The 25,212-nt window shown below is 49.5% G+C and overlaps 2 protein-coding genes across 7 annotated transcripts; one reads left to right on the forward strand and one right to left on the reverse strand.

The window, feature by feature from the left end:
- Positions 1 to 1,317: 1,317 nt before the first annotated feature.
- GLT6D1 (glycosyltransferase 6 domain containing 1) lies at positions 1,318 to 16,842 on the forward strand. Of its 4 annotated transcripts, XM_070250555.1 has the most exons (7): positions 1,318 to 1,470; positions 2,691 to 2,773; positions 8,070 to 8,166; positions 8,285 to 8,447; positions 14,898 to 15,074; positions 15,381 to 15,518; positions 15,982 to 16,842. In XM_070250555.1, exons 3-7 carry the CDS (start codon positions 8,148 to 8,150, stop codon positions 16,655 to 16,657), a joined length of 1,173 nt encoding a protein of 390 aa, XP_070106656.1. In that variant the 5' UTR covers positions 1,318 to 1,470; positions 2,691 to 2,773; positions 8,070 to 8,147; the 3' UTR covers positions 16,658 to 16,842. The 4 variants fall into 4 exon arrangements, with proteins under 4 accessions (XP_070106656.1, XP_023485143.2, XP_001498260.6 ...); XM_023629375.2 differs by lacking the exon at positions 8,285 to 8,447 and having other exon boundaries at positions 8,070 to 8,114; XM_001498210.7 differs by lacking the exons at positions 8,285 to 8,447; positions 14,898 to 15,074 and having other exon boundaries at positions 8,070 to 8,114.
- Positions 11,814 to 24,906, reverse strand: LOC106782603 (lipocalin 1-like). Of its 3 annotated transcripts, none has more exons than XM_070250558.1 (6): positions 24,551 to 24,906; positions 23,587 to 23,720; positions 22,671 to 22,744; positions 22,431 to 22,544; positions 21,632 to 21,727; positions 11,814 to 13,658 (listed from the first exon to the last, which is right to left on the reverse strand). In XM_070250558.1, exons 1-6 carry the CDS (start codon positions 24,737 to 24,739, stop codon positions 13,603 to 13,605), a joined length of 663 nt encoding a protein of 220 aa, XP_070106659.1. In that variant the 5' UTR covers positions 24,740 to 24,906; the 3' UTR covers positions 11,814 to 13,602. The 3 variants fall into 3 exon arrangements, with proteins under 3 accessions (XP_070106659.1, XP_070106660.1, XP_070106658.1); XM_070250559.1 differs by lacking the exon at positions 11,814 to 13,658 and adding an exon at positions 19,689 to 20,915; XM_070250557.1 differs by lacking the exon at positions 11,814 to 13,658 and having other exon boundaries at positions 21,405 to 21,727.
- Between the last annotated feature and the right edge of the window lie 306 nt (positions 24,907 to 25,212).

Genomic DNA, 25,212 nt, shown 5'->3' on the forward strand with positions numbered 1-25,212 from the left:
GCGCCTTTGACACCCCCACAGCCACGATGCCACAGGGTAGTTACTGAGGCTGTGACAATCGCCCAGAGATGCGGGTGAACAATAAGTCATGAAAAAGTTTGAAAAGAGCCCGTGTGTTGTGGGTGCGTCGGTTTGCTTTGCCTTGCTGGGAAAAGAAAGACACTCAAGACTGGCAACCACACGGGATAAATCTCAAAATAATTTTGCTGAGCAAAAAAGGCACACACAGTAGGACATTTATGTAAAATTCCAGAGAAGACGCAAAATCCACGGCAGTAGAAGGCAGATCAGTGACTCTCGGGCTGGGACTGGGGTGCAGTGAGGGAGGGAGGGACCGTAGAGGGGCAGGAGAAGGTTTTGGGGGGTGAAGGGGATGGTTTTACGTGTCTGCCATTGTGTATATGTCACAACTTGTCACATCTCGTGCTTTAAGTAGGTGCGGTTTATATTCAGTTATACTCAATTAAAGCATTAAGTACAGTATGAACGTACAGTAATTAAGACAGTGTAGTGTAGTTGCAGGAAGAGATAAAGAGATCAATGAGGCAGAGTCTAGGAATGGAAATTTATTTCACGAGAATGTTCATGTTTCAAATGGGCCGCTCTGGAGATGCTGCTGGGTGATGGGTTTCCGCGTAGAAAATGCGTGATCGCTCCGCCTCCAGCAGAGTCGCGTCTCAGCGGGACGGGAGCACCACAGTGAAACAGTTGCCAAAAGTAAACGCCCAACGATCCAAACAGGTAAAGAATTAGAAGAAAATACCGAAGATTATATTTTTGCCCTTAAAGTTGGAAAAGACTTTCTGAGCAGAACTCAGAAGCTGGAGAAGAAACATTGATAATTTTGGCAAAATAAATAAAGGTGCACATTCTGATCACAAATTAAGGCGGTTATCCCAGGATGGGGAGATTCCATTTCATTTCCTTGTGCTTTTTTGCATCTGACTGATCTCATAACATGAAAATGTGTTATTTCTATAATCAGAAAAAAATAAGTACTTAGAAGAACATTCTAAAAAGTGTAAGAAGGGACTTGCTCTCCTGGGGTGAATTGGCCCTGGCCCAGAGGATGAAGAGAGAAGGCTGTTTGCCCTTTTCTCCGTTGTATACATAAACACACATGCCATGCCAGGTATCTCCCCGTGAGCAAGGACTAGGCATTAGGAAGCAAGGAGGCACAGCAGAGGAAACGAAAGGCAACAGAGCATTTAAAAATATCCTTTAATTTTTCAAACAGGACAAAGTCCCGTCGTCTGGCAACCACGAGAAGCCGTGCTGGCAGATGCATCATTATGACTTTGACTTTCTGATGCTTGCATCATCAAAGGGTGTGCCTACGTCACCACCCACAGAAGGCTCTGGCCCATGAGAGCAGGGCATAGCATCAGGCTCATGACTGTACAGAGACCCAAGGACAGAACGCTTGGAAAACGTCCATCCTCATAGGACGTCCTCGGCTGGCTCACCAAGGTACCGGGACCATCACTGGGGAGATGGGAGAGTCCGATGATAGCAGGAGAAGTGTCACCTGCCTTGGGAGTGATGTCACCAGGGCACACTGCTAGAAAGACCCCTTTCCTATGTCATCCAGGTGGCATTTCTAATGCCCTGGAATTTAACAGATGGTCAGCGTCACAGTGTGGGGACATGAAACTGCCCAACGGAAGCCAGCCCAGTGTGGTGTTGTCTAAAGAAGAACTGTCCAGTAGAAATAGAATGTGAGCCACTTTTATAATGTCCACTTTTCTAGTAGCCACATTACCAAAGGTAAAAAGAAACGGGTGAATTAAATTTTATCATATATTTGTATTTAACTCCAATATTGTTCCAATATGTGATCAATATAAAATTATTCACAAGATATTTTAATTTCTTCCTTTCATCCTGTGTTTGTCTTCAAAACACAGTGTGTTTTGTACACTCACAGCACATCTCAAGTCAGACCTGTCACATTTCATGTGCTCATTGGCCACATGTGGCCAGTGGCTGTTGGGTTGGCTGGTGCAGATCCAGAGCATCTTGCTCATTAAATGAATGTGGAGAAATGAAGAAATGAAGGATCAGAGACCTCTATTTATTCCAGGTTCAACACAGAATGCTACAGGCTTGTGAACAGAAATCCCATGTCAAACTTCCAAGATAAGCTCTGGGCATCGGCTGGAGCCAGAAGTTCCGTGTTATAACTGAATGCCTTGAAGTTAGACTTTAATGCCTGTTTACAAGCATCTGCCTCTGAGGGAGCTCATGTGTTCAGACAACCCTAGTCTTGGGACAAATGACCCATCTTACTACTTCTGTGAGGAAAAAGAATAAAAAGCCAACTCTGGGGCAGGTGACCTCCTCCTAGTCCAGGAACACTTCCCCGTCAAGAGCTCAGTTCAGTTCCACAGCCGTCTGCTGGAGAGATTGACTGCATTTCTCTTATGCCGTCAGGGTGGACACTGAAGGGAATCAGGAGTGTCCAAGGCTGCGGGCGCTCAGGCAGAGGAGGGGCAGCGCCCTGAGGAGATTCCAGCCGACAGCGGTTTCCCCACAGCGAGCCGACGTTTGCCCTGAGGCTGAGTGCTCCCAGCAGATCCTTAGGTGGCGTCCCCACGTCTATCAACGAGTCCATTAATCCATCGTTGGAAGGCAGCAAAGGTGTCACTTTTTACCATTTACAATCTACTTTTTTCTTCTTTTTCCTCTAGGAGACGATGAATTTTCAAAGAAAAAAAATGCTGCTAATGATTTCGTGTGTTTTATCACTCATGGTGGTTGAGCGTTATTCCAGGTAAATACAAAATATTGACGAATCATGACCTGTAATGACCGGCAGAGATGCTCTAAACTGATGAGTTTTGTCCAAAGATATTAGTAACACTCTCAAAACTGATCAGACATTACCTCGTCTCTGAACAAAGCAAAGGATACATCCTTTAATTCCTTCATTTTCAAACGTGCAACACTTATTACTGAGAGCTGTCCGGGGGCCAGGCTCTGTTCCAGGGGCTGAGGGAGGGGCAGGAACCCAAAGCGCCGGCCCGCATGGAGTTTTCCATTCCAGATGGCGAAGGCAGACAATAAACATAAAACAGAATGTCAGCAAGGTCATATTTCACGTAATCAATGTCATGAGGAAAAACCAAAGCTAGGGAAGGCACAGCCCTGGGTCGCGATTTCAGACAAGCTGTCAACTGTCTCGAAGTCCCATCTGTGTCTGATGCGAACAAGACTAAAAGCCACCGGCTACGGCAGCGTGTGTGTAGGGGGGACGCATCTGTTGACCTGCTAAAATTCTCTTATATAGAAAAATTCCAATTCTTCCTTCCTCCGTGCCCACGCCGCATGGTCTCCTTTATAAGCCACGCAGTCTTCCCAGATGCTATTTGAGAAGTAGTCCTACTGTGAGAGAGAATGTCTTTAAAAATTAAACCTTTACGAAAGACGTATCTGATCAAAGGCTTGTATTCAAAAGATGCAAAGAACTCTTAAAATTCAACAGTAAGGAAGCAACTTAACTTTAAAAATGGGCAAGAGCTTGGGCTGGCCCAGTGGCACAGCGGTTAAGTGCGCACATTCCGCTTCTCGGTGGCCTGGGGTTTGCCGGTTTGGATCCCGGGTGCGGACATGGCACCGCTTGGCAGCCATGCTGTGGTAGATGTCCCACATATAAAGTAGAGGAAGATGGGCATGGATGTCAGCTCAGGGCCAATCTTCCTCAGCAAAAAGAGGAGGATTGGCAGTAGTTAGGTCAGGGCTAATCTTCCTCAAAAAAAAAATAAATAAAGGGCAAGATCTGAATGGACGTTTCACGAGACAAGTTGTACAGATAGCAAGCAGGCATATGGAAAGACGCTTAACATCATATGCTGTTAGATAATTGCAAATTAAAACAATGAGATGCCATCGCACACCTATTAGAAGGCCGTTAAGTCCCGAACACTCACAACACTAGATGCTGGCGAGGATGTGGAGACGCAGGAACTCTCTGTGCTGCTGGTGGGAATGCACAATGGTACCGTCACTTCGGAAGACAGCGTGGCAGTTTCTTAAAAAGCTAAATATAGTCTTTCCAATGACCCAGCAATCGGGCTCCTGAGTATTTATCCAAGTGATTTGAAAACTTACGTCCTCAAACAACCCACACGAGGTGTTTGTGGCAGCTTTATTCATAATTGCTAAAAACTGGAAGCAAACAAGATGTCTTTCAGCGGGTGGACAGATAAACCAACTGCGGTCCATCCAGACAGTGGAACCTTACTGGCACCAAAAAGAAATGAGCTATCGAGCCATGAAAAGAGATGGAGGAACCTTAATGCGTGTGACTGAGTGAAAGAAGCCAGTCTGAAAAGGCTGCACACTGTCTGATTCCAACTGTACAAGATTCTGGAAAAGCACAGCCATGGAGATGGTGAAAAAGTCAGTGGTTGCCAGAAGTTTCGGGAGGTGGGGAGTCGGGGAGGAGTGAAGAGGTGAGGCAGGAAGGATCTTTTGGGGGGGTGGAACTATGCTGTATGATCCTGTAATGATGGACACTGCGCTTTTCAAACGCACAGCATTCTGCAGCGCAAAGAGTGGACGTTACATATAAACCAAAAAGTCCTCTAGGAGGCGGAGAGGCTCTGGGAAGGAATGCTGAATGTGACAAAAGGATCTAAGGGTCTCGGAAATGCCTGAAGCCAGCTCCCTGAGATGCGGGGAAGGAGTGGAGCTGAGGGAGCTGCACACGGCGCCTCCCCAGCTGATCAGGTCGTTGCCTGAGGGGGTCCCGGCGGCGGCTCTGGATCCATGTGGAGACAGGTTAGCGCTGGAGACTTCGGCCTGCACTCTTGTTCAGCTTCATACAACACAGAGTCACACGTGGACATGTTTCTAGATCCCCGTCTCGCAAGGGTGGGTGCGCACACGTGCGTTCCCTCGCTCTCTCGGCTGAGAGCCCCCAGCAGCCGCGAGCACGCCCAGCCCCAAACCTTAGTTTCTAATAATATTCTAAAAAACAAACTGTAGAATGGCTGATTCTAGGATTGGGGCGGGAAATATACAAGATGGGCCTGGAGGCTCTAATAGTGCCAGAATATAAGGAAATTCTCAAAAAGAACAAATCCTCTGTGTTGAAGAGAGTATGTCAAAGGAATGCAGGAGCCAAGTGAAAGAGCTCCCAGTGGGTAAAGTCGGAAGAATTTGAGCAAGAAAATAAAGTAGTATTGGATTATAACCCACATTATAAAACAAATCCGTGAGTCCACACTGACTTAAATAAATGATTCAATAAACTAATAAATAAATGCGAGAGGGGCCAGCCCCATGGCTGAGTGGTTAAGTTCACCCACTCTGCTTCAGTGGCCCAGGATTTCGCCAGTTCGGATCCTGGGCGCAGACATGGCACCACTCATGAAGCCACGCTGAGGCATGTCCAACATGCCACAACTGGAAGGACCCACAACTAGAATATACAACTATGTGCTGGTGGGCTTTGGGGAGAAGAAGAAGGAAAAAGAAGATCGGCAACAGATTAGCTCGGGTGCCAATCTTAAAAAAAAATGAGAGAGAAGAGACAAATTTCCCATTCATAAGAATTCTAATTAATTGGTGGAGATGCCCTCCTCGCGGAGGTGGACATAACCCCTGCTCCTTCTGCGTGGCGGCCACAGCATTTCTCATAAAGATGACCATGTGGAAAGGGAGAGAAAGAGCAGCTTTACACTGGAGAATCCTGAAAACACGACCTCAGCCAGGTGGCAGGGTCAGCGTCAGCACAGATATGTCATGATACAGTCCGGAAACTCACAGCCAAGAGGAGCCGAAGCAGACGTGAGGATGGAGCATCATGTGGGTCCTGAATGGGGTCCCGGAGAAGAAAAACACATGAGGCAGAACGAAGGAAGTCTGACAGAAGCACGGACTCATGCCAATAACGGTGTGTCAATGTTGCTTCAGTAACTGCACAACGTACGGCACAAATGCAAATTTTTGATGGTGGGGGGCTGGGTGCCAGGGATTCCATCTTTACAATTTTTTTCTGTAAAATTCCTCTAAAAATAAAGTATTAAAAAAGAAGGAGAAATAAAGAAAAGCAAATGCAAAATCAGAGAAGAAAACATTAATCCTGCTTCTTGGGTATCATGTCTTTTGTGTTGTGTGTCTTCCTGTGCCTTTCACCTTAAGGAAAGGATTCCTGGCCAGTGGTCACGGTGTAAAGATCATCTCTTTGAAGGTGACAATGACAGGTTACCCTCAGCTGTGGCCTCACACCTGTGAATAGTGTCAGTATGATTTGGTTAAAAAGAGAGTGAATGCGTCTGAATTCTAGAATTTTTGTTATTCAGATTGCAATAGGTCTTTGTTCAAATTCAAAACTTTAAATGATTTCTTTTGTTTAAAGAATAAGTTTTACTGATAGGGCTGACAAATTTAGCAAATAAAATCCAATACGAATTTTCAGTAAACAACGAATCACTTTAGCCATGATTCCCCATGTGATATTTTGGGACATACGCTAAAACATTATTCATTGCTTATCTGAAACTCAAATCGAATGGGTGCCTGGATTCTGTCTGGCAAACCTCCCTACAGAAGAGGCATCTCATTGAGCAAGAATCTTTGTTAAATAAAGATTCTACAAACTGGAAAGCAAAGCTGGCAGGAACCGGGGGTGGGTTCCAATGGTGACGGAACCAAGAGGAACAGAAAACCAAAGGCTGACATCCTAGAGGCAACCTCTGTTGGCTTTCTTGCCTGTCAGTTCAGAAATAGTCTACACACCTGCACCTCTACGTGTGGATTAGTGCGTCCGTAGTGCGTGTGCATATGTGTGTGCATTTGGTGTTGATGGAGGAAGAGGCAGGACAGGACATGAGGGGGCAGCGTTGCACAACAGGCTTCACTGGGCAGCGGACCTAGAGACTGGGGCAGGACAGCCACCCAGAAGGGCAGCCCGGTCTGGGTTTCTCCCCGGTGAGCAGACATTGGGCGCAGTTTTGTGGGGTTTGTAGACCAAGCTGTAAACGGGCTTGTGCAGCCCACGTTGAAAGCGATGGGAGGTGTGAGACTGTGGTTTGGGCTGGTGGTCCTGGCCCGCTGTGAAGGAGTAAACGACACGGAGCCGGGGGCGTCCGTCTCTGAGCCTCGCTGGCTCGGCCCTGCCCCTGCTGGCCTGGACCAGGCTGACTCTGCTGCAGGTGCAGCATCTCCTCCGAGAGTGATGGTTTCTTGGCCTCGGGATCCCCTCTCCAGCCAGCCACGTTTTCTACTCGTTGATGGTTTCCTAGGACCCCAGGGATTCACAGACCAACTTTCTAAGGAAGGGCGACTTTTTAGTAAAGTCACTTCCCGTTCTCGTGATGGTCGGCACGGGCGATCCTGGGGAATCTAATACCGAAGTCTCTGAGGCAAAGTTCACCTCTGTCACTGTCAGGACAGGTGTCCTCTCAAAGTAATTTCTCTTTTTCACGAAATATCCCAAGGTTACAGAAGGAAGTTGCTTAATAAGCCCATTAATTGATTAATTAACTTAAAACCACCATAAAACTCTAGATGACTCATGTGTTTAAATGAAAATTGAAGTGGACTCCTGACTCCCACTCCAACCCTTTCCATCAACACTTGACAAAGCCACTCAGGGGTGACGGGTGGGTGAACTTCACCTGCATTTTGTCCGCATCCACATTCTCCAATCTGCTGTTAGTTTTGGTTTTTGAATCCTTCCTCCTGACAGCACACTCCTTCTTGCCTTCCTCCCTCTGGCCGTCACGTCCTCACTCTACATCTCTTTCCTGACCACCTGTTTCCTTCCAGACCCAGGTGAGATCTCCTCTCCCAGTGGCTTCCCCTGGCCCCAAATTTGGGTGGAACGTGCCACTTAAGCTCCTATAGGGCCCCGCCACTCCCATCAGCACCTCCCACTGGGACTGTTGCATCTGCCTAGGGCCGCCTTCTCTGCTGAGGGCTCCCCAAGGGCAGGGGCTGGGCTGTGAGTTCCCAGGGGTAGAACCAGCACCCAGCAGCCCCTGCTGTGCCACGGGGGCTCAGGAAACGCCTGTTGAACAGATGGATTACTCAAAATAACTCGGTTTTCCCTTCACGCTCAGGAACCAAGGGGAAGAACTTCAGCTCTCAGACTGGTTTCGTCCCAGGTGAGAACGACAACATCTGCTCACTCACGGAGGATGCAACTCGGAGCCATGGGTTTGTTTTCCAACAACCGAGTTACAGCTGTCCTGGGAGGTGTCCAGTAGTTGGGGTTTTAATTTTTAAGGCTAATACTGACATGTTCTTCTGGGCTTAACCTTCCTGGTTTATTCAGTGAAAGAAAATCTCTGGTGGCAGCTTGAAAATGCCGCTCGGCAGCTGAGTGGGACCTGGTCTGTGCGCGGGTCGTGCGGTCTTCTACTTCCTGGTTATCACCACAGTTCACGTGACCCCTGCCCTACTGGCGTGAGATTGCTCACAGTTCGGGGCTCTTGGAAGTAAGTTTATCTGTAGGATAATTCCCCAAACGGAGTCATTAGGTCAAAGAAGGCAGATGTCTAAAATTTTGATGTAGGTTGCTAAATTTCCCTTTAATAATCAAAGTATCATAAAACCTTTTATTCTTGGCAAACTGTTAATTAAAATATTGCACTTCAATTTGCATTTCTGTAAATACTGTGTTTGAGCATATCACCAAAAATGATAGAGCAATAACTTCCAATTTTTCTCCTCCATAAAACCAATGAGAAAACTTGCAAAAATTGTTATAATCAACTCTTCAGAAGTCTGGAAATTAACCAAATGCTCGCAACAATCTAGGGAGCATTTGCTCAAGAAAAACAGCTGACTCTCAGTAAGAAAAGTGTGCTTTGTGGTGTTGTAGCTTGCCCAGCTCCACAGTGACCTTAAGTCAGATTCTCCCGCCCTCCCCAGGGTTTATTTGGCTGTTTGTTGTTGTGTTTGCTTGTTTAATGACTTTTCTGAACTAATTTTGTAAAGTGTATTCTTTGTTGGTTTTGGCCACTGAAATCTCTGCTCAGTTAGGGAGAACCTGATTTCCAGAGTTGGCACATTATATTATATAAATTATCTATTTTTCAACTAATAATTAACAAACAGGACAGGGTGGTTTGTACAGAAGGAAAAATCAATGAACAGAAACTAGCCCTGCAGAAGCCCAGGGACTGGACTTACTGGGCAAAGACTCCAAATCAGCATGCGGACATCAATAAAGGTCTAGAAATTATAAGAAAAGAACCAGATAGAAATTCTGGAGTTGAAAAGTGCCAGGTCTGAAATAAGAAGCCCACTGGAGGAGCTCGCCGTAGACCTGAGCAGGCGGAAGGAAGGATCAGAAACCGGAGGAGCTCAGCAGGCTCCAGAGGAGATAAACTCAGAGTTCCGCTGCTGCACAGATCACAGTCCAACCATCAAACCCAAAGACAAAGAGGGATCTTGAAAGCGGTGAGAGAATTGATCCAAGAAGATTGACAGGTGATTTTTAATCAGATGTCGTGGAGGCTAGAAGGCAGTGGGATGAAGCGTAAAAAATGCTGAAAGAAAAAAACCGTCAACTAAGACTTCTACATCCAGAAAAACTATCCTTAAAAAAAAAGAAGAAATTCAGACATTCAGAGAAAAACAAAAATTGAGAACATTGATCACTAGCAGAAGTGCTGTATGAAAGATACTAAAGGGAGTCCTTCAGGCTGAAATGATAGGGCACCAGACAGTAACTTGAATCCAAGGAAAGAGATATAGAACACCAGCAAAGGTAACTACACAGGTGAATATAAAAGACAGATTAAATATATTTTTGTTTGTAATTCCCTTCTTCTCCTATCTAATTTAAAAGACAGCTGCATAAAGCAATCATTATAAATCTGTGTTGATGGCTACAATATGTATAAAGATGTAATTAGTATGCTAGTAACAGCACAAAGACAGGAAAGGAAATGGAGCTATACGGATGTGAAGTTTGTGTATACTATTGAAATTAAGTTGACCTTAGTTGATCTAGATTGTTACAAATTAACCTATTAATTATAATTCCCAAGACAATCACTTAGAAAATGACTAAAATATATACAGCAAAAGAAAGAAGAAGTGAATTCAAATGTTACTCTAGAAAATATCTATTTACCACCATAGAAGGTATTAGTGGAAGTCTAAAAGAAGGAAAAGGAAAGAAGACGGATAGAAAACAGATAGCAAGACAGCCATTGTGTGGTTACATGTTGTGTATGGATTAAACACTCCAATGAACAGGCAGAGACTGTTAGAATGGGTTAAAAATGATCCAACAATATGCTGGCTACAAACACACTTTAGATTAAAGACACTCGTGAACCTAATTTAGGTTGAACTAAAAGGTGTACAATGCAAACAATAACCAGAAGAGAGCTGGAGTGGCTACTAATACCACACAAAATAGACAAAGATAAAAATTGCTACCATAGGCAAAATAGGACATCTTATGATGATAAACGAGTTAATCCATCAAGAAGCTGTAACAGTGAGAAACATGTATACACCCAACAAGAGAGTCTAAAATACACGAAGCACAAATGTACAGAATTAAAAGGAGAAATAGCTCCACAAAAATAGGGGGAGACTTCAACACCTCAGTTTCAATAACAACAGAGCAACTAGACAGAGAACCAACAGGGAAATGGAAGCTTGAAGAACACTGAAGACTGGACCCAAGAGGCCTCTGTGGGCCATTCCTCCAAGCACGGAAGAGTGCTCACTCTTCTCATGTGCACGGGGAGCGTTCTCCAGGGTGGACCATTTTATTGTTACGTGATGAAATAAGTCTCAATAAATTCAAAAAGATTTGGATCATACAAAACTTTTCTCTCTCCAAAATGGAATAAAATTAGAAATCAGTAAAAAACTAAATTTGGGGAAGTCAGAGATGTGAAGACATTAAACAAAACACTCTGAGTAACCAATGGGTCAAAGAAGAAACAACAAGGAAAACCATAAAATGCTTCGAGGTGATGGAAAATAAAAACACAATATACCAAAACTTCTTGTATGCAGCGAGAACAGTGCTCACAATGAAACTTATAGCTGTGGGTGCCTACATTAAAAACAAGAAAGAGCTCGACTTCATAACCTAACTTTACACATTAAGGAAATAGAAAGTGAAGAGCAAATTAAACCAAAGCAAGCAGAGGGAAAAAGTGATAAAAATTAAAGAGTAAATGAATGAAACAGAAAAATAGAGAAAACCAATGAAACCAAGATTGGTTTTTTGAAAACAGCAACAAAATTGACAAACCTCTGACTAGATTGACCAAGTGAAAAATGAGAAGACAAATTACTATCAGGAGTGAAGGGTCTCACACCCTTCAGAAACAATCATGATGATAAGGGGATACTGTGAACAGTTGGAGGCCAACAAATTAGGTGACCTAGGTGAAATGGACAAATTCCTAGAAAAACTCAGGAAGAAAGGGAAAATCTGAGTAGATCCATAATGAGTAAAGGGATTGAATTAGTAATAAAAAGTTTTCCATGAAGAAAAGCCCAGGATCAGATAACCTCATTGGCAAATTCAAGCAAATGTTTCAAGAAGAATTAATACGAATCTTTCACAAACTTTCCCCCAAATTAGAAGAGAGCTCATTCTAGCAGACCAGTGTTACCCTGATCCCCAAACCAGACAGAGACGTTGCAGGGAATACCGACCAGGTTCCTGTGACTTGAGACGCAAACATGTCCAACAAAATGCTAGAAAACCAAACCCAGTATGCCGGGGTCCCGCCCCGGCGGAGTCCAGGTTCCTGAGGGATGGACGGCGTCGGCGCGAGGAGGGAGGGGGAAAATAAAAGGGACGTGAGACTTGGGTTGGTGTTAGCAAGTCCGACTTTACTGTGCACAAGTGTCGTTTATATATTTTTCAGGATTAGTACAGAAATAGTTTTACAAATATTCTCAGAGAGATAAGGAAGTAAAAACGAGCACAAGAATATTTATTAGCATTCCATTCTATAGAGCATAAGGTTAATGATCGTCTTCTCTGCAATTAACTAGTGTTTGTTGTCTCTAAACTAAAGGAGATAGGTACCTAGGCATCTGTTGTAATTCACGGTAAAGTTAAATCAAAGAGAGAAGGTCCAGGCCTCCGGACAGGACAGCAGTCTGTCTGGTTACATCCTGGTGGAGCCATCCCTGCCTCCCTCAATCATTTACGCCATTAGTGTAGATGGTTAATGGGAACAAAAGGCGACTCCAGGGTGTCTTATCCCCAGGGCTATCTGCATTCTCAGCGGGCAGTTAAACATCTTTACTTTTTCGCACCCTTTAGGGGGTGGAAGCATTCCTTTGTCTTTTAGATTGTAGAGCTAACGGTCCCTTAAGTACACTGCCGGAGAAAGTATCATATTGTTAGTAAAGTAAAGGGCTGAAAAGCTAAACTAAACTATATATCTTCAAGAATAAAAAAGAGAAATAAGTATACACATAACCTTGATAGAAAGCATGCATATAATTCAGAAAATATCGGGGGTGTTGGCCGGCCATCCTTCACCGAGGGGCATTCTTGCACCCCTCGGCCCTTCTACTCACCAATTATTTATTATTTATTGCTTTTAGGAGAAAACCTCTATAACATTTTAACAGAAAGCAGAAGGTCAAGAATAATATATAGATACTTCTTGATCATCCAATTAACCAGCAAAGTTAGAAGGACGATGCATATGTATATTTAGACAAAGAACTGGAGGGAGAAGGAAACATTAACCAGATGGAGGCCATAAACCTAATTCGACATCTTATCTGGGCAGGACTCCTTTCTGATTGTCTCAAATGGGACTGTGTGCTCATCCATTAATTAACTGAAAAATATCTTGAAAGTTACCTGCAGGTGGTCACATTCTCTTACTATATCTAATTTTCCCAGGAGGTAGTGCCTCCCAAGCAGCCACCCAAAGGAGTGAAAACTGGAGGTTAAGATAGGAAGAGGAATGAAGGGCAATTAGAAGCAGCACAGGTTTCAGAACTATGTGAGGGGTTGGCCGGTTATTCTTCACCAAGGGGCGGCCCTGCACTCCTCGGCGTTAATCGGCTGGACCCTGTCAAACAGCCGATCAAATGATGTAGCCACGGCTCCCAGCACCAGTAATACATAAATAGGATTATGCACCACAAACTAGTGGAATTTATCCCAGGAATGCAAGGTTGATTCAACATATGAAATCAACCAAAGTTGACATCATATTAATAGAATAAAAACTAAACCCACATGATCATCTCTCTACATACAGAAAAATTGTTTGACAAAATCCAACATCCCTTCGTAATATAAACATGCAACAAACTAGTAATGGAACTTCCTCAATCTGATAAGCTAAAAACACAGCAAAAAAGAAAAAGAAAAAGTAGGTAAAATGGACTTCATGAAAATTAAAAAGTTCTGTGAATCAAAGGATGCTATCAAGAAAGTGAAACGACAACCCACAGAATGGGAAAAATATTTGCAAATCATGTGTCTGAGAAGGGTCTAGCATCCAGAATATATAAAGAACTCTTACAATTAAACAACAAAATGAAAAATACTAATAAAAAATGGGCAAAGGATTTGAAGAGACATTTCTCCGAAGAACATATACAAACGGCTAATAAGCTATGAGAAGGTCCTCGACGTCACCAGTGATCACGGAACTGCACATCAAGTTCACACCGACAAACCGCTTCACACCCTGGGATGGAGAAGGATTGTGGGATTACTAGAATCAAAGAGCTGGACCACAAAAAGTGTTGCCAAGGATGTGGAGAAATTTGAACTCTCATAAACTGCTGGTGAGAATGTAAACTGGTGCAGCGGCTGTAGAAAACAATTTGGCATTTCCTCAAAAAGTTAACCGTGGAATTTCAGTATGATGCAGAAATCCCACCTGTATGTTTATACCAAAGAGAATTAACAACATATGCTCACAGAGAAACTGTATATATAAATGTCCACAGAAGCATTATTAATAACAGCTGAAAATGTAGGCAACTGAAATGTCCATCAGTGATGAAGGGATAAACAATGTCCATACAATGGAATGTTATTCGGCCATAAAAAGAATGAAGCACTGGTTCACGCCACAACACAGATAACCCTTGAAAACGTGCTAAGTGAAAGCAGCCAGACACCAAAGACCACACAGGATTTAATTCCATTCGTATGACATTTCCAGGCGAGGCAGATGTACAGGGACAGAAAGTGGATTAGTTGCTGCCAGGGGTTTCAGGGGCGGGGGGAAGGGAGACGGACTGCCAGTGGGCACAGAGCTGTGTCCAAGCAGTTTGTTTTCTCGGGAGCAACTGTAACTAGCATCATGCTCTTAAATTTAGTGTCTGCATGTTCATTGTTAGTGTATCGAAATGAGATTGATTTTTTGTATATGCTGATCTTCTATGTAGACAATCAGTTTATCTACAGATAGGAACAATATTGCTTTTTCCTTTCCAATCTGACGCTTCATCTTCTTTCCTCGCCTTGTTGCGGTGGCTGGGACTCCATCGCTCTGTTGAGTAAGAGTTGGGGAGAGCGGCCGTCCTCGCCTTGTTCCCATCATGGGGAGAAAGGCTTCAGTCTTTCGCGGTTGAGTACGACGTTAGCTCTAGGAGTTTTGTAGATGCCCTTTATCAAGTTCAGGTCATTCCCCCCTGTTCCTATGTTTTTGAGCTTTTCTTTTTTGTCCTGAATGGGTGTTGGACTTCGTATAAGGCTTTTTTTTCTGTGTCAGTTGATTGTCCTTCGCTTGCTACAGTAGGTTCATTGAACGATTTTCAAATGTTGAACCAGCTTTGCATATCTTAATATAAATAAATCCTGTTGTCATTTTGTTGTTATTGGAAGCAAATCTAATGTCTTGCTCCGTTTTCTGCTGGATTGCACTGATGCACTTAAAGCATGAGGGAGAAGGTAAAAAAACGAAAGACTCTTCCAGATCTTTCAGGGAAAGGAGAAGCAGAAGGAGAAGGAGGCAGGCGAGCCCGGGCGTGAGGGAGCAGCGGTGCTGTCCACAGCATTGGCTTCAGACGGCAGTCAGAGGATGTTCTGACTCTGGGCGCTCACGTCTAAGCTGCAGTCAGACGTCAGAGCAGGAACCTCCTGGGCTCAAAAGGTGGGTGGTGTGAGGACGAGAGCAGAAACGGGCTGGATCTCGCCTCCTGACTCACACATGTTGACTCTGTGGCGCTGGGCAGCTCACTTGACCAGTCTGAGCGTCTGTTTCCCATGTGAAGAACAGGGATGCTAGAGGCGCTCTCTGCAGAGGGCACAGCAAGGATGAAATGAGCGGCAATGCGCTGGAACCCCCGCCCAGCACTCAGGGGGCGCCCTGTGAGCCTCGGCCTTGTCGCTTGGGCAGCCTCAGCTGCTGTCACAGCAAAGGCGGCCCCTGCATCACTTGCTTCCTTTTTGTTCACAGAAGACGCCCTGATGTCATAACGACCACGGACTGGCTGGCTCCAGTCATATGGGAAGGCACCTTCAATAGACGGGTCCTAGGAAAGCACTACAGAAATCGGAACCTCACAATGGGCTTGGCTGTCTTTGCCATCGGCAGGTAGGGACCACTAGCCTTTGTCCTTTTTTATCTTGGAAAAGTGCAATGAGCAGCTGTAGACCTTTGGTCTCCAAAGGGCTGCTCACAGTGACTGCAGCCACTGCCTCTGGCTGTCCTGTACAGCAAATGTGACAGGTCATTTCTCCTTCCACAGCTGGGTCACCAACACCCTGGGCTATCGCTTTACTAATACGCATTTAGTGCTCTTTCTCCCTTTCCAACAGTTGTTCCAAAACTTTAAGGCTTTTCTCAGCCCCGCTCCCCCCGGCCCCCCAGTTCACGATGTCTTTCACTGACCAGTGCAGTTGAAACCATGGACCTAACCTCCCTTCCCTTACCTGTCAGGAGTTCTGTGGCATCAGCGACTCACGCGGCAGATGCCGCGTCTGATGGCGCGTGTTCTCCAGGAACGTTTGGGAAATGAGCATCTTCCTTGGTGCGTGCGTGCGTGTGTTTTTTGCAGGATTGCAGATCAGTACCTGGAGCGGTTCTTAGAGTCAGCGAAGAAGCACTTCATGACTGGCTATCGGGTTGTCTTCTATATCACCGTGGATGACTTAGACAAGATGCCCGACGTGGACCCGGGGCCTCTTCAGACGTTCCAAGTGTTCACTTTGCGAGAAGAGATCTGGTGGCAGGACTTCAACCTTCTGCGCATGAGGAACCTGGGCGAGCACATCGTCCAGCACATCCAGGGCGAGGTCGACTTCCTCTTCAGTATGGCCACCAACCAGATCTTCCAGAGTGACGTCGGCGTGGAGACCCTGGGCGCGTCCGTCGCTCAGCTCCACGCCTGGTGGTACTTTAAAAGCACCAAGGATTTCCCTTACGAGAGGAGGCGCAGGTCAGCGGCTTACATCCCGTATGGGAAGGGGGATTTCTATTACGATAGCGCCTTCGTTGGGGGCACACCCCAGCAGGTTTTAAACCTCATCGAAGAATATCTGAAAGGGGTGCTTCAGGACAAGCAAAATGGGCTGAACAGCAGCTACGAAAACCATCTGAACAAATATTTCTTCCTGAATAAGCCCACCAAGCTGTTGTCGCCGGAATACAACTGGGATGTGACGTTCTACCCGCCCCCGCAGGTTCAGTTCGTCAAGGTGGCCCAGCACCCCAAGAGGAGACCGTGGCCCTAACGCGCCCGACGCGCCCACAGGCCGGCCGCAGCAATTCCCTCGGACACAGGGCGTCTGAACCCTTTCCGGTTTCTACAGAGACATAAAAATTCACACTCGTCCAAAAGAATTTTTTCTCTGTGCCGTTTTGAACCCTCCAATTTGGCCAATGCCAGATAAAGAGTAGAAGGATGGTTATTAATGTTTAATACACAGTGGTGTTAATATCTGTATATTGTAGATGACTCGGAGATAATTTTGGAGGCAAGAATTAGAACTTTTTTAAATGGAGAAAGACTCTAGTTCAGAAAAAAACAAAATATATATCTATATACACCAGAGGGCCAAGGATTAAATGGACAGGAAAATCGAAACATTCCTCAGCCCACTCCTGAAGGGTGGAGGGTGGTCCTCGGCGTATGTGCCTGCACCTGACCCCTGGGGCAGCCTCAGTCTGTCCCGTACGTGGTCGGATGTGGGTGAACTAGAGGCGTTCTGCCAAATGCTTATCTTTCCTCTATTGTTACAAAGAGGGATGTCAAGTTCATTTTTTTAAAGCTATGGGCATTTGATTTATTTGTTTTAAAAAGATATGTCCTGAGCTCTGCAGTGGAGGCAGTCCGCAGATGCAGTGAGGGGAGAAAATAGTGAAAATCAGAATCACGTCCTCAAGAAGCCTGAGGTGTAGCAGGGAGATGAGGCCGCTCACGGCCTTTCTTTTGCAAGTTCCAAAGTGCTCAGAGCACAAGGAAGACATGGGCAGCCGGGAGCGCCCTCCGCTGAGGTTCAGGAGAGGGGCCATCCCCTGCAGGAGGCTTTCTGTAGCTGTTGAGCCAGAGCTCAGGACCATTGGTTCATGACAGTGAAGGGACCCAGAGTCCGTATTGGGTGGAGGGTCTGAAGCCACAATAAGACTCTCTTCTTTTTTTTTCATGAGGAAGATTGGCCCTGAGCTACCATCTGTTGCCAATCTTTCTCTTTTAGCTTGAGGAAGATTGGCCCTGAGCTGACATCTGTGCCAACCTTCCTCTATTTTGCATGTGGAATGCTGCCACAGCACAGCTTGTTGAGTGGCATGCAGGTCTGTGCCTGAGATCTGAACCTGTGGACCGTGGGCGGCTGAAGCAGAGCACGCGAACCTAACCACTATGCAACCTGGCCAGCCCCAATAAGGCTCTCTTCTTAACCTTCTTCTGTGGGAGTAAAAGCAGGGTTACTAAGTGTTATGGCCTGAATTGTGTGTCCTCCCCCACTCCCTGATGCATATGTTGGAGTCCTGACCCCTAGGACCCCAGAATGTGTCTGTATTTGGAGACAGGGCCTTTAAAGAGCTGATTAAGATAAAATGAGGTCAGTAGAGTGGGCCCTGATCCAATAGGCCTGGTGATCTTATGGGGGAGGAGATCAGGACACAGACGTGCACAGAGGGACGACCACGGAAGACACAGGGAGGAGACGGTGTCCACACGCCCAGGACAGGGGCCTCAGGAGGAACAAGCACCTTGACCTCACCCCTTGACCCTGGATGTCCAGCCCCTAGAGCTGCGGGAAGTAAACTTCTGCGGTTTCCGCCGCCCGCCTGCCATACTCCGTCTTGGCAGCCCCGGCAACCAAGGCAGGACGCAGCCCCAAGTCACGGCCGTTCACACGCTAACACAGTGAGGAGTGTTGACAAGCACTTCACGGGACAGAACGGACAGAGCAGCTCAATCAAAACAATCTATGCTTGTTTCCAAACAGATAAGACAGGCATGGCACTAGCCACAGGCCCTGCGTCTGCAGCTGCTGGTCTCAGTTATCTCGGGTCAGCCCCGGGGAGTGGGAGCGAGCAGCGCTCAGGCGCTGAGCTCAGACGGACAGGCACGACTTTTCCTGCCAATCGTGGACACGCCTGGGAGACGGACTGAGAGGGTCCTAAGATTCTGCTTTAAAAAAGCCGTGGGATCAACGTGAAAGCACTGTAAACTCCTGGCTTTCTGCAGGAGGAAAACAGGTCAACTCATTCACGTCTGGAGGTCACAGGTCCAAGAACAAGCCTATTTAAAAGGCCTGTGGGGGCCGGCCCTGGCGACCTCGTGGTTGAGTTCGGCGTGCTCCACTTTGGCGGCCCGGGTTTGGATCCTGGGCATGGACCTAGCGCTACTCATCCGTCAGCAGCCATGCTGTGGCAGCGGCTCACATACAAAATAGATGAGGATTGGCACAGATGTTAGCTCAGGGCCAATCCTCCTCAAAAATAAATAAACAAAATAAAAGGGCTGTGAAACTGGGTGACCCCAGAATGGCCCATCCCATTTCCACTCTCCTCACAAGAGCATGCTCCCCACTTGGTGGGCGCTAATGGACGTTTAAAATTTTTTTCATTTTGTCAATTTGATAAGCAAAAATGGTATCTCTTTTCCTTGTATTACTTATGAAATGGAATCTTCTTTTGACCTATATTGGCCCATGACTGGTGTGTGTGCGGATGACCGGTCTGCATCTCTTGCTCGTGGTTCTGACACAGTGTCCTTCTGTCCTCAGATGAGCTGTGATGTAAATAGACCCACGGATGTGATGTGCGCCCTTGGTCACCATTGTTGAAAGCATTAATTTCAGGTTGTCCTTTGTATTTTCATTTTGTTGGTGATGTTTTTGATGGACCGAAGTCCAAGGTTTTCACAATTACCGTCTTCTCCCTCGATATCTACATCTGTGGTGTTGACATCCCCATGTTATAGATATTATAGAACTTTCAAGCTTTCTTTTTACTCAGAATTAATCAGGAATGAATTCTAAGATAATGTGCAGAGTTAGAGATCTAACCTTATTTTTTTCCTCCAAATATCTTGGCCATTTCCTCCAATACGATTTATGGAATACACAATACTTTGTAAGATGGATTATCTGTGTAATCTATGAAGTTGTTATACTTCCTGTGTTCATTTCTTGACTTTATATCCGGTTTCACTGACCTTTCTTTCTGTCCCTGAGCCAATGCCATACAATTTTAACCCCTGTACTTTCATATCAGTTATGGTGAAATGGTAGACCGATTTGCGTTACTCTTCTCTCTAAAAGATTTCAAAGTTTTTATTCTTTCCTGTGGATTTTAGACTCCAGTTTGCACTTGGGAGAAAACATCCCGTTGGAATATTGATTGCTTGTTTGAAATGTATAGGTTAATTTGAAGATTATTAGGTATCGACAGTGTGATGATTCTGCAGGGATCTCACATGTTTATTATTCAAGCCAGTTTTCAGGGTCGCAGAGTAAGGAGATGTGCTTAAGTCTCTCCATGCGAATTCCGCAGCTGCTCGCTGACTGCAGGAGTGTGTGCTTTGTGGTCATAATTGTCCGCTATGTTTTTCTGATTGGGTTTGCTGGCTCCCAGGAAAGCTTTTGCGCTCTAAGCACCTGCTCACCCCCAGCTTGTGCGTGCGCTGCAGGTGGAAGCCACGCAGGTGGCCAATCGGTTCGCTCCATCATGCTGGCCTCGCATGGCTGGCCATGGCAGCAGTGGAAGTCGCCTCGCTGAGGTGTGGGCTCCCGGGGGCCTTGCCCTTGCTGAGGACGATTCTGGGCAGGACCTGGTCACACCTGTCTCTGGCATTTCCAGACGATAAGTATCAAGGCCCCAACCCAGTTTCCTAAGAGCCTGTCCTGCTGGTGGGTGGCCGCCTGGGCAGCTGTTGGTAACTTCCACCCAGGCCCCAGCCCCACCTCGGCTCTGAGCAGAGGGCGGTGACCCGTCACAGCTCACCTGCTGGGCAGGTACACGGGCCTGTGCTCGCCTGGCTCTTCTGGAGGCATGGGCTGGCGCTACGGCCACTCAGGGCCCCTCTGACCTGGGCAGGGACGTGCTGTGCTGGCTCACGGAGCCCAGAGCACCTCTCTGGAGCCGCCCCAGAGCAGGATGCAGGTGAAGGCAGGTCAGAGGAGTGCCAGCCCGGCCCCTCACAGCCGTCCCTGAAGGACACAGAGGGTGACTCCATCTGCTGGACTGTAACGCTGTGCTGACTGCTGCTGGTAGCTTGGGGGACCACCCGTCCCCTCCTTGCCATCCAGGGTGTGCTCAAGCCCGTGGGCCAGGCTAGGAGAGGCTGGGAATGGGGCACAGAGAGGCAGGGTCCGGGCCCAGGCTGGAGGGGCTTCTTCGGGTGGCAGAGGAGATCAGAATGCCCCTGGGCAAGCTGTGGGGAAGGCTGGGAGAGGGCGGCGAGGGCAGCAGGGCGGGAAGGGAGGCAGCAGGAAGACTCAGGGGCTGGGCCCACCTAGGCTTCAGGTGGGGGGCACTGGGCTGTGGAGGGAAGAGAACAGGGAGGGGATCTGAAGACAATCAAGCAATCGGTCAGTCAGTCACACAGCATGCAACCGTCATCTCTCCCTGGGGTCACGTTGCCCTCTGCCATCCAGCACCCCGATGACAGCTCACATCCTGCCATGGCCCTCGTGCCCTCATGATGACCCTCAAGACCCACAAGACCCTGCCTACCCCTCGGCTCTCCCAGCCCGCTTGGCTCCCTCCTCTGAAGCACTTGTCTCTAGCAAATTGACTGAACTACAATGTCCCATGTAAGGTGCACGCGGGCTGGAGAATGTCTTGGTCCACATGCATTCCAATCCCGGAGCTGGGCCTGGCCCATGTGCTTGTTGACTGACTGAATGATGCACGGGGGAGGGGAACAGGGGAGAGGCCAGTGCCTCCCAGCTCCTCCTCCTGACTGTGACCTTGGCCTTGTTTCTGAACCTCTCTGAGCCTCAGTGTCCACCTCCATGACATAGAGACGACCACTGTGCCCACGTCACCACATTACAGAGGCTTCAAGAGACCTGGCGGGGCGGCACCCAGCATAGGCCTGACCATATCAGGCCCCTGTGGAGGCTGGCTACGGTTTCAATTGCTCTGGTCTTGTGGTTGTTATTGTTTGCGGGGGCTCCAGGCTGGAAAGCGAGGCTCCAGACCCCGGCCTGGCCCGCCTGGGCGCCAGGAGAAATGCCAAGGGCAGCGCTTACCATCGAGGTTGAGGACAGGGGCTTTTTGCAGCTGGAATTCTGCGACATACTCGAGGTATTTCCCCAGCCATGCGGGGTCCCCGACCATTCTTCTGGCTGAAATCAGAGGGGCTGGTGGCGAGGGGCTGAGAGCTCCGAGGCTCTGACTTTCCTCCCAGCTCCTTGCCAACCCCGAGGCCCTCTGCCCGGTTGCTGCAGTGGCCGCAGCTCCCGTCCCCTGGCGGCATCGTCTCCTCTGAAAGTGGGTCAGCTCTTGGCAGAGCAGGCACAGCGCTCCTCCAAGGGGGGGATCAGGCCCTATCCCCACGGGTGAGGACCCCCAGAGAGCCCTCACTTCACACGCAGCTGCCTGCTGCCCAAGTGACCAGGCCCCCCCAACCCGATGACCTCAGCTGCCTGGGCCCCTGGTGTGTGGTGGCCCGCACCCTGGGGCTCTGGCTCTGTCGGTCCCCATCTCCGGGATACGCCTGGCCCCTCCCTCACCTCTGTCCAGCCTTCAGGACTGTGTGGCCCACCAAGGCCACCCTGGTCCCTGGGACACTTCCACTTTCTGAAGCCCTAAGCCGCATTGGCCCTCCCCCCATGAAGCGGATGAGGGAGGGGCTTTTCCATCTGTCCACCCAGAGTCCAGGCTCCCAGGACAGGCCCAGCATGTGGCAGGCAGGAGATGGGTCAAGCGTGTGATGCCCCACCTGAGGGGAGGGGGAAGGAAGTACTGCACCCTCAGAGCAGAGGTCACTGACCCCCAGCCTTGGACAGACGTGGGGTGTGGCCAGCACTGGGGACAGCCCCTACCTACCCAGCAGCGCCCACAGGCTGGTGGTCTCGTCGTCGTCCTCGAAGCGGACGTAAAGAATGAGGTTGCTGTAGTCGGTGCTGACGAAGCGGACGTGCATGCTGCCGCCTCCCTCAACTGTGGGAGACCACAGGCTGGTGACAGGTGACGCCCCTCTCCCCCAGCCCTCGGGCCTCGAGTGTCCCAATCCCCCGACCCTCATACCCCCGCGCTGGGCCCAGGCGAGAGGGCTGGGCTACTCACAGGAGCCTTGGTACTGGCCTTGGAGCCCAGTTGGATGGATGGTGACGTTTACGCCTTTGCACACCCCCTCTCCTCTGGGAAAAGGGAAAGGAGCTGACACGTGCACTTCTGTCCCCTGCCTCCTGGCCCCCATGAGGTGCTGGCTCAGGCCCCAGGGGGACATTGGAGGCGTCCCCAGCTGAGGTCCTCGGTGTCCACTCAAGGCTCTTGGATCCCTGGGCTCGACAGGGCCACCCAGCTCAGGGGCGGAGGGCAGACCCATGGGGATCCGGGATGTGGCCAGAGGGGCTGGAGGGCAGGAGCGAGGAACCGGGCTGCCTTGTTTCTGGGATGGAGCCAAACTTCCCGGAAGGGGTTGGGGCCCGTGCTTGGCTCGGAGTTTCAGGGCTTGGGTGGGGGCCAGGTCATCTGGGCGCTCTACACAAACCAAGCCTTTTGGTCCCTTGCCCTGGGGTCCTCAGTTTCTCATGGGGGTGGGGATGGCGCTGTGTGCTGACAGACCCTGGGACCACACAGGCCACTGCAGTGGTGTCTGTGGCCGGACATCAGAAAGGCCGTGGCTGGAACCCTCTTCCATGTCCAGCACAGACTGTCCTGAGTGTCACTGAGCTCAGCACAGCTTGTCACACTGCAGATTTTCCTAACCAACCACCAGGGCTGGAAGCACAGCCCCACCCAGGCCTCTCCAGCTTCCAAGGCAGGGAGGGCACGCCCCAAGGCCCCAGCTGTGTGCCTCTCCTGCTGGCCCCTCACTGTCAAGCTCTGGGGCCTCCGGAGTTAGCCTTCAGCCCTGTCAGGCAGGGTCTCGAGCCCCAGCTCAGGGCCGTGTGTCCCTCTGGCTCTAACCACTGGTCACTGTCCCTTGGGAGGCCTCTGAATACGAGGACCCTGTGAGGAGCTGCAGGGCCACGCTTACGTCCAGAATAAGATGAGCTCCAGGTCCCCGTCCCGGCTGCGGATGGAATGGAGAGCGAGCCTCAAGGGGTCGTCTGGGGACACCAGGTGTGCGTGGCTGGAGGCCAGCTGGACGGTCAGCCAGCGTCCCTCCACCTGCAGGAGTGCAGGGCAGGGTGGGTGAGGGTCCCGGCTGTGTGGCACCCGGAGCCTCCAGTCTTGGCTCTCAGGCCCCAGTGCCAGTGTTGAGTGCTGCTGGGGGAGGTCACAGGCCACCAGGGTGTCCCGGCGAGTGCCCGTGGGCCCCGGGCCGGGGGACAAGTGGACCACTTCCTTCTTGTAAATATTCTTCCCTCTCTCCGACTGCCGTCATCTACCCCTCCTTCCTTCTGCACCTCCTGTGTCTCGTCCAAGCGTGGCCCTTAGTGGGTTCTCTGTGCCCTGCCAGTCCAGGGAGGGAGAGGGGCACCCTGGAATAGCCCCCGAGTCCTGGAGCTGCTCTTGCTGCCCCCGCCCAGCACCATCCACGCTCCCCAGTGATGGGTGATGGGCAGGTGGGGTAGGACAGGGCAGGAGTGACCTGGCCCCTCCTTGCCCCCGGGACTGTCCCCTTCCTATCGTAGTGGTGGCAACCCTGCCAGTGCTCAGCCAGGTGCCCAAGGACCCCTCTTCCAGCCTGGGCCCCACCGTCAGGGTCTGGGCGCTTTGCCTCGACTGCTGTGAACTGTACTGCTGCTGCTCCCGGGAAGCTAACCCCCTCCCCCGGCAGCCCAGGGCCAGGGCGGGCTGTGCAGGAGCCCGAGCACCAGCTGACCCTCCAGGGAGGCTGCACCTAAGCCTGAAACTCCCTCGCCCCTCACCCAGCCTCTCTCCCTTCATGTCCTGCCCCCTGCTCCTGCCTGCCTGGCCCCGGAGCACCGCCCCTGCGACACTTGCCCCATGCCCTCGTCCCGTGGCTGAGTCCGGTAACGGACCCACGCGGCTACCTTCTGGGCATCGAAGGCTGGCTGCACTGGCACTTCTTCTAGAGTCTCCTGGGCACTGGCCAGGCCCAGGATGAGGGTCAGCAGCAGCAGTGGCCTTTTCTCCAGGGCCGTGACTGCAGGGGCCCAGAGGGAGGAGAGGCGGGGTAGCTGGTGCCCCTTTGTCATGTGTGTCCTCCAGTGGCCACTCATGCGAACGGCTGCCCCGGCCAGCCCAGCTGTCCCACCAGGACTCCCTGAAAGTTCTGGAGTCTTTCCCGCAGATTCCACGCAGCCTCCTTGCCGCCCTGCCCTGTGTCTGAAGGAGTGAGGGCGTCGGTGGCCCGGGGCTGATGCTGTCAGGGCAGCTCCACCACTTTGCACACACTGCGCCTGTCCTGCAGCCGTGGGAGGTGGCAGGAGGAGGGACACAAAGGCCACAGTCTGCTCATCCCACAGGGCTCAGCTCCCTCCTCCCTGGCGTCCGTCCATCCATCTGCGGAGCCAGAAAGGCAAGGACCACCACTCCCGTCCCTGTCCCTTCTGCTGTCTTCGGGGTGTGGAGGAAGTGAAGGCTGGGACGCCCTCAGCACGGGCTCGGCACACAGTGGGAAACCAGCCCCGGGGGGTTGTTTGTGAGCATCTCTCACACCCAGCCCCCCAACTCCGTGGGCACCTGGACCAGG

This window comes from Equus caballus, chromosome 25, assembly GCF_041296265.1.
Source record: "Equus caballus isolate H_3958 breed thoroughbred chromosome 25, TB-T2T, whole genome shotgun sequence".
In the NCBI taxonomy this organism is placed as follows: domain Eukaryota; kingdom Metazoa; phylum Chordata; class Mammalia; order Perissodactyla; family Equidae; genus Equus; species Equus caballus.

Bases quoted from the DNA above. Each gene is read 5' to 3' on its own strand.
- GLT6D1 (XM_070250555.1), top strand. The intron at 8,448-14,897 runs GTAAGTTTATCT...AGACTCTTCCAG, and splicing joins ACAGTTCGGGGCTCTTGGAA to ATCTTTCAGGGAAAGGAGAA. The intron at 15,519-15,981 runs GTAGGGACCACT...TGTTTTTTGCAG, and splicing joins GCTGTCTTTGCCATCGGCAG to GATTGCAGATCAGTACCTGG.
- LOC106782603 (XM_070250557.1), bottom strand. From the start codon at position 24,739: ATGAGTGGCCACTGGAGGACACACATGACAAAGGGGCACCAGCTACCC. The intron at 22,745-23,586 runs GTAAGCGTGGCC...CCCTTTTCCCAG, and splicing joins GAGCTCATCTTATTCTGGAC to AGGAGAGGGGGTGTGCAAAG. The intron at 22,545-22,670 runs GTGAGTAGCCCA...GGTCTCCCACAG, and splicing joins AGGCCAGTACCAAGGCTCCT to TTGAGGGAGGCGGCAGCATG.